The sequence below is a fragment of the Clytia hemisphaerica genome, unplaced genomic scaffold, assembly GCF_902728285.1.
Source record: "Clytia hemisphaerica strain Z4C2 unplaced genomic scaffold, Clytia hemisphaerica genome assembly, whole genome shotgun sequence".
NCBI classification, from domain to species: domain Eukaryota; kingdom Metazoa; phylum Cnidaria; class Hydrozoa; order Leptothecata; family Clytiidae; genus Clytia; species Clytia hemisphaerica.
In genome coordinates, this window is record NW_027103349.1 from 88,719 (window position 1) to 102,888 (window position 14,170).

Below are 14,170 nucleotides of genomic sequence, written 5' to 3' on the forward strand. Positions count from 1 at the left end.
TTCTCAATAATTAATAAACGGGGGGGGGGTCCTTATAAGGTCCGGGGGGTTGGAAAATTTTCGAAAAATTAACAAGCGGGAGGCCCGTTTATTTGGCACCTAAGAGTACATTAAAAAAGAAATTATTCTAATAAAAAGAGTTACCTAAAAAGATAAATAAAAAAACAACATTCTAATTGTCAAATATTGAAGTCATTGCTACACGACAACAATGAAAATGACGAAGACTTTCTCGTTTTTGGTTTGGGGCTTTCTCTATTGGACAGGTTCGATACTTGTGTTACCATCTTTAGTGAGAAGTTTCAAAAGACTTCCACGTGCAGGTCGTTCTTCACCTTGACACCATTTGTAAAACATACTGCAAGTAGAAAAGGTGTAAAGGGAAAGATATTAGGAATAGATCAAAATCAACTAGCCACTGTAATAGCTAACAGCGGTACAAGTTTTTTATAAGAACAAACTATATAAGAACATAAGGCTTCGATGGCCAAAATGTTAAGAACAAGTTAAGAACATTTTAAGGCTTTGTAGACTCAAAAACATCCTTTTTCTTAGGAAAATGGACAAAAATACTCACAAAATGGTCAAAATAAGAAAATGTTAAGAACATTTTTAAGCTTAAAACTCAAAAAGTTGAGAACATCCGAAGGCTAAAATAATTTTGGATGTTCTTATAAAAATAAGCAATAAGCTTCCAGCTGCGCTGGAAGGTCGCCTGAATATTTAGCTTAAAGAGCTTAAAAGTTTGAAAAAAGTAAAAGACGAAAAACTTCACATTGTAACACGTGCCTTGCGAATGTACAAAATCGTTTATAAAGCAACATGCTTTTGATTTGTGTCAATGTCAAAATTGCTGAAATTGACTTTAAGTTAATGTTAGAAAAGATGAAATTGGAACCAGCCTGAAAAATATTCTTCAAAAACAAATATGTAAAATATTCCTTTTGTCATTCCTAAAATCTTAAAGGTTTTCAGAAAGTCATCATTTTTTAAAACTAACAACATATGGATCCTTACCCACGGCTTCAGATTTTGAGAAACTGTTTTTACGACCAATAATCACTTTTAAAAAAAAGAATCTGAATAGACGATGACGCAGCCAAAGATATTATTCTATCTGATAACAGGTAACTGGTTTGTTATTGACTTTCTGAAACTCGATTACTTTTAGGGTGCATAGGGGAATTTCCGTTCGAGATGGAGTGATCGAGATAAAGAATCACGCCACGTGACCTTTGACGGGAAAAGTTTCAACTGAAGACTTCATATAAGATTTCTATAATTACTCCTAATTTTCTCACATTATCAAAATTTCAAAATTTCCCTTGGCAGTAGCAATTAATATGATTTGATTTATAGGAAAAAAATGGGTTTAAAAACAAAGAACAGAATAATTTTGAAAACACAAAGAGTGAGTTTTCGTCCATCTTGTATTTTGATCTGAAGGTAGCTCAATTATTCGTGTCTAGATTACTCAAAAACATGCGCGTAACACCAAGGCAAATCCGTGCGATTTTGTCTGAATAACTAAGGCAAATGAAAACAAAAACAAACTGCGTGATGTGGTGGGGAATTGCCCCTTTAAATCTTAACAAAAACTCCTTTTTCAAACTCTCACTCAATTTTCCAAAACAAACAGGTCAGGTCGATCGTCCAAAGATTTTCAGATTGCTTTTGCCTTCTGCCTCACTTATCTTCTTACCAATCAACATTTTGTGTTAAAATTTTGGACTGGGATGACAAGACAACAATTCATTTTTGCCATGTCAGCAGATTCTGCTAATCATTTGACCAACTTTAAAAACGCCCGCGCGGGATCGAATGTAATTTAGATAAAGCAGCTTCATTATTGAGAAATAATTGCGAAGTGATATAAAATTTAAGGTTGGTTTCAGACAACCAAGTTTCAAAGTAAACACATCAGATGGGTTCCAGACGGTCGTCTAAGACAAGAGTAAGTTCTTTGTCATCAGAAAACCGTCTGATCGTCCTGCTACTTTGATAGATGATTAGATGGGAATCAGATGGATTTTCAATCCGATCGGAAGGGTCAAAACAAACAAGGACGGGCCCATCTGGACGAGAGCCCCCATCCAGTTGGGAAAGGATGACTCAAACAAACAGACCATGTTCAGACGTTACGGTTTAGCATCGCTTCGGTATAATTTTTGTTACAGATAGGAAGTTATTATCGAGTTTATGTATGTGTGTTTTTCTGCAACAGGGACAATTTGGTTCTTATTTGTCTCAGTGGTCAAAGCAGAGATACTCCTGTCAGACGGAAATGGGGTTTGACAACACTCCAACCTTGGCCAGATTCTTCAAATTCGGCTGGTTTTTACATAACTTGAGACAAAATTCGCTTTTTTAAACTTCTGTGAGACGAAAATCCGTCTGAGACGGAAGAACTTTGAACCCTGTTGTCTACATCCTGACTGACCGAGGACGACGGTAAATCAGCACTTTTACCGTCCTAGATTTTGCAGGTCAAACTGCGGGTTATTCCAAATCGCTTCACTCACTTTACCGTCAAATACAAGTGCAAAAACATCTCGCTTTCGGAGCCGTTTCGTTTTGGAGCGATACAAAACCGTAACGTCTGAACATTCACTCAAGTGTTTTTATATGTATAGAAACTTACTCGGCAACAAATTCCAAAGACGTCCACGTGGTTTGATCGGCGTCTGGCATGAATTTTCGATTCATTGGTGTGTCCAACGTCACTCTGTATAATAACAAGAAAAGAGAGAAAATCAATAAGTGTTTTAAAGGCTTTGTTTTTAAATAAGAGTGATATCGTCTGCCTATTCATCAATTTTAATTTACAAGCTTTTTCACATTGGATTGACACATATGTGGAGCAAGATTGGTCAGAAAAAGGAAAAGAAAATGTTTTTTGCTTATATCAGTATAATATAACAATAGGCAGACCTGTCCTTTTTTGCATCTTTGAGCCTTATTCATGATATACACCACTGGACAGTCTTCTGAGAACTTTTAAAATTTTCCACCCAATACGTCATTTAAACAATAGAAAAAGTGACGTATTGGGTGGAACAAAAACAGAAAAGTTGCATAATTTCGTGAAGTCATTGCAGTGGTGTATATCATGAATTGTTCTTTAAAAATATTCGGGGTAAGAGATTTATACAGCTCATCTCATCCGATATGTCACCTGCTTCTGCTTTCATATCAAGGGAAAAGTCCAATTTTAGGACACTCGTTTTACGAGGTGATAATGTCATTTTTAAAATAGGCTTGAAAATTAGAAAAATTTGATTCAGAAAACTTTTAAAGTTGATTAAAGGATTGATTTTGGATTTCTCTGCATGTATTTCAAAAAAAATTTGACCCTGATTGTCAAATAGGAAAATTAATCAAAAAAATTGGCGTAAGATATTTTTAGAACAAAAAGAACTCTTCCTTTCTCGAAAGAGACAATCAAAGTCATAATATTTGAGGAAAAAAAAGGGAAATCCCCACGAAATCTTACAACCACAAACGATTTGGAAGCGCTCTAAATTAGGTTGGAAGGGTAGAGTTTTAACTATATGTTCATTGTTTTTTTGAAAATTTATTTTTAAATAACAATCTTCTGGTCAAATATCACAAACCATCTGGTTACAGCATCCCCTTAATTCAACGAGGCACGTTTTCAATAAAACAAATACACATACCCCTTCTAGGATTTTAAGAACTCTAACTTATTCTAACTGTTATTTTATATCATATTTTATATTTATACTAAATCTTACTTAAGAAAATATCGGGGTTTAAGACTTGGGAGGTTTTGTAAAAAGTAATAGTTATCGCACGGTACCGAGTACAATATGTGATATATTTTCCCAGCTCGGTTTTTTTCGTCAACTTTTCTCTCCTGCCTTTTTTCTTTGTTTTATTTTTTTTTCACTTCCTGTGTTTTGGCGAAATCAACATCAAAACATTCAGAAACATTCGAAAATGATTCGAATTGTCATCTGAGTGTATTGAGAGAAAAATAGGGATTTCTGAGATTAAAATTCGGGATAAAATTGTACAAAATAGAATCTCTCGCCTACCCCTTTTGTAAAATCGGTCTCGTATTTTTACATGCACAATATAAGATTGCCCGTTCGAGTTCGAATTAGTGAGTCTACTGTATCTTTAAAAGTAACACTTAAGGCCGGTGTCCACTTTCGCACGAAGCGCGCGAAACTTTTCACGGTATTTGTAACGTCATTGGTTGATTGAAAAATGAAGCAATTCCATTGGTCAAAATTGACGTAACGTTTAAAAAAAGTTGAACTTCCTTCAACTTTTTTTTTGTTTGCGCGAAACTTTTTTATGACGTAATCTTTTCTTCAGGCAAAAACGGTTAAGAAAAATCTTTCGCACTCTTCGCACGAAAGTGGACATCGGGCTTTAGAAATTCGAGCTTGGTAATGCTTACAAAAAGAAAAGTTTTTTTAATTATTTTTTTAATGACCATTCGATTCTTTTTTCGAATATTTTGATGTTGATTTCATCTGTTCACGCAAAGTTCTCCAATCCATGCATTCACGCAGCATTTTATTTTATTTTCACGCATTCACGTAAGTGAAAAAGCATTTCACACAAACCGCTGGGGACATATGTAGTCCATTTAGTGGGAAGTTTGAAACTTACGGTAGAATGGCAGTTACTGTAGCACTTTCAGGTAGGCCACTTTTCGGACATCCCAGACTTTTGACCAATTGATGGACTGCTGCTTTCGCCATACCATAGCCGATCATTCCTAATTTAGAATAAAGAAATAATATTAATAATAGTTCAATAAAGAAATGGATCTTGGTTTTAAAATACCGTCGAGTGTGCTAACCCACTGGTTAAACTTCAGCATCTTTTAAATCTATCCAAAGGAAAGGCCTCATTGCAAATTTTAGCCAAAGATGCACTTGATATAAAAAAGATTAACTGACCCTTAGACCCCAAAAATTGGACTTTTTGAAAAAAATATGAAAAACACCCACATATATTTACCAAAGGAACAAGTGTGCAAAATTTCAGTCAAAGGCATGCACGCCACACAACCCCTCAAATATTTCGAGTGTGATACTTTGACAATTGAAACGGATCTGTAAAATTTTTATTAAAGGAGACAAAAAAGAAAATTCCTATTATATTATACCTGGAGTTCCTTCTAGTGCAGGGACGGCACCTGTAAGTTGTAACACGCCATTCCTAGACAAAAAACAATTGAAATCAATATAAAACAAGTTTCCATCTCATATCTTACCTAACGACTGTACATAAATCATAACAACAATCAAAATTGAGGCTTTTTGAAAATAATTTGTACATGGATTTGTTGACAACGTAGTTCAGTTCTATCAACATTGGTTTTACACATCTTACAAGAAAATTTGGTCCAATGATTGCAATCCATGGTGTTCTAAATCTAGAATTAAAACGCCATGTTTGCAATCATAAATTTAAAAAAATTAAAAAATTATTGGTTTGTAAAACACCCAGTTGTGCACATGTAAAATAAGTTTGTGGCAAATTTTTTTGTCGCAAAAAATAAATCTATTGCTATGTCTGGATTTATATTTTACCAACAGGTATTTTACTCTAGGGGCTGAGTTAGGTCCCGTATGCGGATCGGCGTATAGTCATTTTTTTTTCTTTTGATCATGAAAGTATAGTCCTTGAAGAGTCAGAAAACGTGTGTGGCGTTATTTGGATCAGGCTCAAATTCCATAATGGCGGATTTAGACTTTCAACCCTTTTTAGCCCTCTTGCTTGGAAAATAATTTTTTTTTTGACTTTAAACATAGACATATTATATACCAATCGATCACAAAATTTTATGTTGATTAAGAAAAAGGTAAGAATCATGGTCTGAAAAATTTCGTTATCTGGAGATATAAAGCACTTTCGACTTTCGATTTCGATTTTTTGAAATGACTACTATTGGTTCCAGATTTGCGTGGCTGTAACATTTGATTGGCTTACTTAATTTACTTGAAATTTTCGGAGGGTCTTGCCTACCGTTCTAATAATAAAATTCAGGAAAAGTTTTTTTTCTACAACAAGAATTTTGAAATCCATAATGGCGGAATCAAAATTTTCTTTCGTCACATGGGCTCTTAGGCTCTGCTAGGCTGAGAAAAATATTTTTGAGCTTAAAACCCTGCATATTATATACCAATCGATCAGAAATTTTATGCTGATTAAGAAAAAGGTCAGAACCATGGTCTGAAAATTTCGTTATCAAGAGATACGGAGTACTTACGTTTTCTAAGTTTTGAAAACGAAAGTGCTTCATAGCTTGAGATAGCAAAAATTTCAAACCATGGTTCTGACCTTTTTCTTAATCAGCATATAAATTCTGATCGATCGGTATATAATATGCAGGGTTTTAAGCTCAAAAAAATATTTTTCTTTGGCTAGCAGAGCCTAAGAGCCCATGTGACAAAAGAAAATTTTGAATCCGCCATTATGGATTTTGAAATTCATGTAGAAAAAAAAATATTCCTGAATTTTATTATTAGAACGGTAGGCAAGACCCTCCAAAAATTTCAAGTAAATTAAGTAAGCCAATCAAATGTTACAGCCACGCAAATCTGGTACCAAAAGCAGTCATTTCAAAAAATCGAAATCGAAAGTGCTTCATATCTCCAGATGACGAAATTTTCAGACCATGATTCTTACCTTTTTCTTAATCAACATAAAATTTTGTGATCGATTGGTATATAATATGTCTATGTTTAAAAGTCAAAAAAAAAATATTTTCAACAGGAGGGCTAAAAAGGGTTGAAAATCTAAAATCCGCCATTATGGAAATTTGAGCCTGATCTAAATAACGCCACACACGTTTTCTGACTCTTCAAGGACTATACTTTCATGATCAAAAGAAAAAATGACTATACGCCGATCCGCATACGGGACCTAACTCAGCCCCTAGAGTATTTGCGATGAGCTTATTTTTTATAATGGACTGAATGGACAGCCAGCTTACTCTTTAAGATGATTGGAAGCTAAGCTGGCGGAGATAGTTGAAGACCATACACTTTGCATCCACATTAAGCTTGAATTCTTTATAAAAGCTGAGAAAAAAGACGAGAAACGTTCATCAAGGGAAGTGACTGATGTACCTAGTTACTTAAATTGAAATGCGAACGTGGCAGGGAGAAACTAATCATATGTTAGCCATTTCTTCACTTTCCTTAATGTGATGGTATTTAAAGTAGAAAATTTCAATGTCAAGAAAGATCTTTGACTTTTAGAAATATTGTAGAGGGTTTTTATCTTCTCCTCGTAGAGTGCTCGATAAGTTAATAGAGCGTTACTAAAATAAAGAGTTGAAACAATATCTATGTTTCAAATCAGAGTTTCATTTTTGCCTTTTAAAAATATAATCAAATTTCAACCTTTGTTGGCGGCATTTCCACCAGCCCAACCACCAGCAATGCAAAAAATACCATCTACTTTTTCATTGCCCAATACTTCAGCAATGCGTTCTTGAACTTGTGAGTGTTGTGCTTCCCAATCCTTTAGTTCTGTTACAACAACGTTGGCATCAGCTTCTTCATTTGGCCCAAGATCAATACAACAAACCCACTGAAAATAGTTGAAAATTGTGTGATAATTTTATGAATACAAACTGGTGTTTTGAACAGTAACGGTCATCTCGCCCGGGATCACTTTATAGCTTTTTGATAGACTGGATGGCACTGATAAGCAATCGGCGTAATTTTAATTTCAGCTTTTGGCTTTGCTCAAGCAGGTAGCGAATCCATGTCAATAGATCCAGTCCTTTTTTGGAGAATAATAGACGTCCATGATTTTTTTTTGGAATATGTTTTCTTGTTTTGGTTTTTCCATATATAATCTTTGAAAACGAAAGTGAAAGATTTCAGAGGTGATACTCTAGTCTACTTGGACTCAGTGTCATCAAAATCATCAGGAAGATAAGTTCAGTCAGAAGAAGACTCTAGTCTTCTGTCCATCATTTAAGAGACCAAATGCCTGCATTAACTGCTCTTTAGCTGAAATTTAGCAAATTTCTAAAATGATTTTAAAGCTCTTAACCAATTCGAGCAGTTAGTGTAAAACGCAGGTCACAGGTCACAGGTCACAGGTCAGTGATGACAGGTTGACTCAATGTCATTGCAGAGGAAAATTTTTGGAAAACACAAAGAATTATCAAAAACATAACAGTTTGCCCCGTGTATAACGCAGACCAGAAAATATTTGAAACCATATTATACGTATAACAGGTATATTACATATTGTAATGTTTGTAATGTTATATGATGGTTACATATAATAAAACACATGGCTCTAAAACTACCTTCTCAGAGAACTCACGAGCTTCTGATTGATGTAATTTTATATCCAGCCATATTGTTATCATCACATTCGGTATGCTAAATATTTTTGGTGTTTTTCTCTTGTAAGACATGATATTTTGTAATTCTGTCAATATTTTTGTCAAAAATTGTCATTTAACAGTTAGTCACACTAAGGTCCTGCCAAAATGCTTATCAAAAATTAATGCTGTGAAAGCACTATATCGTTTACTATACTCTCAAGCAAGAAAATACGCCGCAAAACTTCTAAAGGGATTCATGAAAAAGTAACCCGGCGCTTTTTAATGAAATTAACATTTTCAAAAACTTTGAGAAATTGCCTAAAATTTGAGCCAAGCCAACCTTGAAAACTAATTTGAAGATCAACTTCCCAAGAAAAAGATCTATGGGGGAGGCGGAACCCACCTAGATCGGCGCACCGCCGGATAGGCTATTTCCCGGAAATTTTGCCGGACCTCAAACAATGACCTATTTACATGTGCAGAATTATTTTTACTTTAGCGTATAAACAAGGCCTTAAAAATCGAATTGCTGTCTCGGGAATTGAATGACAAAATTTGGTTGGTTGATATTTGGCTGCTGCACATTCGCAATCGGTTATTTTGTCTCATTTTAAGTTTTCAAGTTTTAATTGATTGTCTTGGGATCTTGAGCTTGATTCAGGTAGCTCTCCAGCGGCAGATCTGAGGGGGTTCAAATGGTTCAGCTGAACCACCCCAACCCTTTTAGTAAATAAAAAATACAAAGACCCTTTCTTCAAGTGAAATCTAGTTTTCTGATCGGAACTGATTTTTCTTCTTGGTCATATCTCGATATTATTTTACCAGGGGTTGTATGCATGTGGCGTGCGTTTCCGTGGTGTGCGCAACAAACTTAGCTTTTTCCGCGCTAAAAAATCTTTAGGTTATGTGTGTACGGCGTAGCTAGCTTTCCCGCGCTGTAAAAAATCTTTGTTATGATTTTTTTTTGCGGGATTACATATCTAGCTGCTTCTGTGCTAGGAAATCTTTAATTTTGAACCTGGTTCAGAAAATTCATCCAGTGAAATGGCAAATTTGAGGTGGTTCAAGGAAATTTCTTTTGAGCGTAAAAGATTTTCCTACAAAAATAACATTCAGTCGCATGTTGTCGCCGGCAAAATATTGAAATGATTTGAAGGGTAGCCATTCATACGGCAAAGGACCTCACTTCTTTGCAAGAGTTCAATGCAGTGTTTTAAAGAAAGGAATTGAAGTCCTGAAAAGTATTAATAATCAGGCAATTACTTATCTTTTTGAGGACATTTTTGGTTCATTTTTGGTAAATTTGAGAGAATCACACAACAATATCAATCAATGTATGATGATTTTGACAGAGACTCTGTGTGATGGAATTTTCATCTGCTTTTGTTTGATGTGGTGAAGAGTGACAAAAGAAAAAGAAAAGACGACTTTCATTCTGAGGAAACATTTTTGTTTTGGTTTATCTTGAGAGGAGAATCATTCATACCAACAAAAACAAAACTTAAATAAATTTTGCTTGATAAATGAAGTTTGGAATTTTTTATGGGAAAGGACTTAATTGTGAATATTTGGTGGAAGTTTATTGTGCCTTGAATATAATCACGAGATTTACGTTTGACTCTTCTCCCATCATCGGACATCGGGAATATTACTGGGAAAAAATCTACCTTAACCTACAATCAGTGCCATAACATATTGGCACTTTTCGCTAATTTACCATTTTTCGAAAATTGAAGTTCGAGCGAGAATGTCAATTTCGGGCCCTCAACTTGATTTCAACGATTATTTCGATCTGGGAGGGATTTATTGGTTTCTAGGCTATATTTCAAGTCCTACTGGACCATTTTTGAACTTTTGAATCCTCAGATCCTAAGGTCCTAAGTCTTAAGTCTAGCGTTAAAACTCAGAGTTAAAACTCTACCCTTCGAACCTACTTTAGAGCACTTGCAAATCGATTGTGGTTTCAAAACACCCCGGTGGGTTTCCTTTTTGTGCCAAGTTTTTCGTCACTGATTGTAGCTATATATGGATCACGAGATTTGCGATTGGCTACGTTTCGAGAGATTCCTCTCCCATCATTGGATGGACATTGATGAATTTCACATGGCTATGTTTCAAGAGATTCTTCTCCCATCCTTGGACATTGATGAATTTCACATGGAAAAAAAGCTAACTAGCTTTATTTTTGAAAACTATTATAGAAAAACAAAACAAAATTTGTTTTATAACAGAGACTGGAAGAAAGGTTCAGCTAGGGAACAACATTTTAGCAATTTGATTGGATTTGACTGAAGAATGAAATTTCTGGAAAGGTGAACCTTCATGCATGATTCAAGATGATGTGATGTGAGGAAATATTTTTGGTTTCGTCATGTCATAAGAAGAGAGAGTTCATACCACTTTAAACTTGCAAAACAAAACTAAGATTACTTTAACGTGATGATATGGTACTTTTATACAAAAAGAGACATTGGTGACCTCTGAAAAAATTACCCTCTTGTGCTTAATTGTAGGTGGTAATTTTGCAATTTTTTGGTAAAAATCACCCAATTAGCATTTTGTAATGACCTCCAATTTATAAAATTTCCCTGATAAAGTGCCAAAACCTTCATTTTCCTTGGTTTTTTGGGGAAAATCACCCCAAAATCAGTTAATAATGACCCCCATTTTATGAATTTTCTCTGAGAGTACTGCCCCTGCATCTTCCACCCACTACAAGTAAGCATAAAAGAGTATGATTGAATGCAGAATTTATGAAATTATATATAACAACAATCTCTACCAATAGAATTATAAACAACACTCCATACAATTGAAAAAGTTGAAAAATAGCTTTCCTACAGATTGTTGATGATAAATGTTAGTACCTTTAATAATTCTTAAAACATCAAACTTTTTACTTTGAATGTGTCACTACATTGTTATTCTATTCAATTGTCATTTTATAATATCTAAATAACATGTACTACTTTTTTGTAATTTAATGCGTTATGTATTGATGTTATGTTATGTATATGTTATGATCTTAGTTTCTTTTTTCCGGTCTGCACTTTGTTGACCTGTGACCTGTAAGCTGTGACCTGCGACCTGTAACCTGCGTTTTACACTAACCGCCCAAATAACGATCTTTTGGCAGCCGGCTTGGCCTAGTGGATAGCAGACCTGCCAATGCTCACGGTTTACTCGTGAGGCTCACGGTTTTCGACCAAATCTCAAGGTCTCACGAGTGCCCTCGAAAACTTCACGGTTTTTCCAGGTTTTCTGCCTGTCAAAAATTTTCACTGCTTAGCCTACCATTTTGACTACAGAAGACTTGTTTTTACCCGCGGGCACTTTCCGTGTATAAATAAGCCTTCGGAAACCCCCATAAATAGCGGAAATGCTATAATTATTAGGGAGATAATTTGATGTTGTGTTCTCAAGACTCTCACGCTTACGATTTTATCCCCCTTATATTTCTTTTGATGAAAGAAAAGAATCGGAATTTTTTTTCAATGTAAACAAATATGGCGGAATCCGAGAACCAAGCAAGAATATTTTACCTAGTGCTCTTTTGTCTAAAACAGAAAAAAATCAAAAACGAAAATCTCACGGTTTTTGCGAAAATCTCACGGTTTTTGCCTGAATCTCAAGGTTTTCTGAGGAAAAAAATAAAAGTCTCAAGGTTTTGGCCTTTCACAGGTTGGCAGGTCTGGGATAGGGCATTGGAAAACCTATAGGTTCCCGGTTCGAGACCCCCTTTGGTCACTATTCAACTTGAAAAGATTCTAAGTCCAGCCGGATGCATCTGAAACTTTAGCCGAATGTATTCTTAGTTTAGTTGAGTGCACACCACAGACACTCGGGTGTGTTCCACTCCAGATTTTTTTCATATTTCGATTTAAAAGCTTACTCGGTGCAAAAGAGAAATCAAATCAAATGACTTTGGAGGTTCGGTGAAATGGTAACCTGATAACAGCTGTTCATAATTTTCTTACGTGCACGGTAAACCTCTGAAGGCACTTGAAAATTATACATCTGAGGAAAATAGTCCTCCCGCGGAAAATTTTACAACAAGAATCTTGTTGTGCGCCAGAAAGTCAAAAACTGATACGGCGCCCTATTCGTAAACACAATCACGAAACTTTGTTGTCGTTCCTAGTCCTTTTAGACGAACGCGGTCCTTACGATTTCGAGATTGCATATTCGTCAGATTGTTATGTTTTCACCCATCCCTTTAGAGCTTCAGCGTGGTGGGCAGAAAACAACCACAATCTGATCTCAGGTTATGAAATGGTGGCTGAATTGCCGTCCCATGTTTTGTCAGATAATAATAGTCCCACAAGTCGATCGACAAACAAGACAAGAGTTAGAGCCAGTTGACGGTGTAGAGATTTGACTTTGCTTGAAGTTGATTTCGTTCGATTGAAATCATCTGACTGTTTATGAAGGTTACTAAGCAAACTTAAAAGTACCCTAAAGATTCTCACGCGAAGAAAAAAAGCTTACCACATTCTTTGCTTTGAAAGCTTTGACACAGGCTGCACCAAGAGCTCCTCTACCGCCGTAAATCACAACACGCTGTGAAGCCGCCATTTTGGATTTGGAATTAGTTAACAGTCGGGTTCAACTATCAACAAGCCTAAAGTTGGAAGGATGGCAGCTGGACCCGACCAGCTCCTCTTGCTTAGAAGACTGAGTTACCAGACCTCCGTTTTGCGCGCGGGGCGCGGTCAGCAGATCGGGAGGGGGGGAGGCGGGCGAGACCTATGGAAGCCGAGAAAGGTCATCTGGTGATTTCTTTCAAAATCTGTCGAGATTTCTTTCAAACTGTCGAGAATTCGTTCAAACTGTCGAGATTTCTTTTCAAACTGTCGAGATTCTTTCAAACTGTCGAGATTTCTTTTCAAACCGAAACTGTCGAGATTTCTTTCAAACTGTCGAGATTTCTTTCAAACTGTCGAGATTTCTTTCAAACTGTCGAGCTTCCAAGAAAGCGTCGAACATTACACTGGGGGAATCACCCTATTATTATCCACTTGTGAAAAGTCCACGTGCCAAGCTTTTCTTTATAACGATGTTTTGCCATAGATGTGGCAATGAAATTAGGGACATCTTTTGTGGCAATTGTGGCAAACAAAAGCGGAACATTATCGTCAACACTCTTGAAACAGAAATGGATATAATTGAGTACTATTTCAGAAGGGGCTTTCAATCCGAATCAATTTTATTGTTTTTTGGCTCATAACCATGCGTTGAATATAAGTCTAAGCACATTGAAAAGAAGATTGAGAGATAATGGGCTAAGTAAAGCTGGTGGTGGTGAAGTCAGCGACAATCAACTTTCGGCAAATCATAAGTAATGAGATTGAAGGGCCAGGTTCCCAACTTGGCTATCGAGGAATGTGGAATAAATTACGGACTATGTATGGGATAACAACTCCTAGAGACACTGTAATGATAGACTCTTAAGAGAGATCAATCCTGAGGGCACCGAAATGAGGAAGGCTAGAAAGTTAAGAAGGCGTGTTTATTAATCGGATGATGGCCCTAATGACGCGTGGCATATAGATGGCTACGACAAGTTGAAACCCTAAGGACTTCCCATTCATGGTTGTGTGGATGGTTTTTCCAGAAAGATCATATGGCTCAAAGTTTGCAAGTCAAATAACAACCCAAATATCCCGGCTAACTTTTTCTGCAATGCAATTAAAGAATTCAAAGTGCTTCCAAGGGTTGTAAAAAACCGATCGTGGTACTGAAAATGGTGTCGTGGCTACAATCCAGTCCCACATTCATAACGATATCAATGCTCACCGTTATGGTAAATCTGTAAATAACCAGAGAATTGAAAAT

General features: G+C 36.0%; 1 protein-coding gene across 1 annotated transcript; it reads right to left on the reverse strand.

Annotated features, from left to right (window-relative positions):
• Positions 1 to 106: 106 nt before the first annotated feature.
• On the reverse strand, positions 107 to 12,948 carry LOC136820009 (dihydropteridine reductase-like). Its single transcript, XM_067076247.1, has 7 exons — positions 12,824 to 12,948; positions 7,392 to 7,581; positions 6,980 to 7,067; positions 5,147 to 5,199; positions 4,645 to 4,753; positions 2,642 to 2,725; positions 107 to 358 (listed from the first exon to the last, which is right to left on the reverse strand). The coding sequence occupies exons 1-7, from the start codon at positions 12,908 to 12,910 to the stop codon at positions 256 to 258; spliced, it is 714 nt and encodes a 237-aa protein (XP_066932348.1). The 5' UTR covers positions 12,911 to 12,948; the 3' UTR covers positions 107 to 255.
• Positions 12,949 to 14,170: the final 1,222 nt, after the last annotated feature.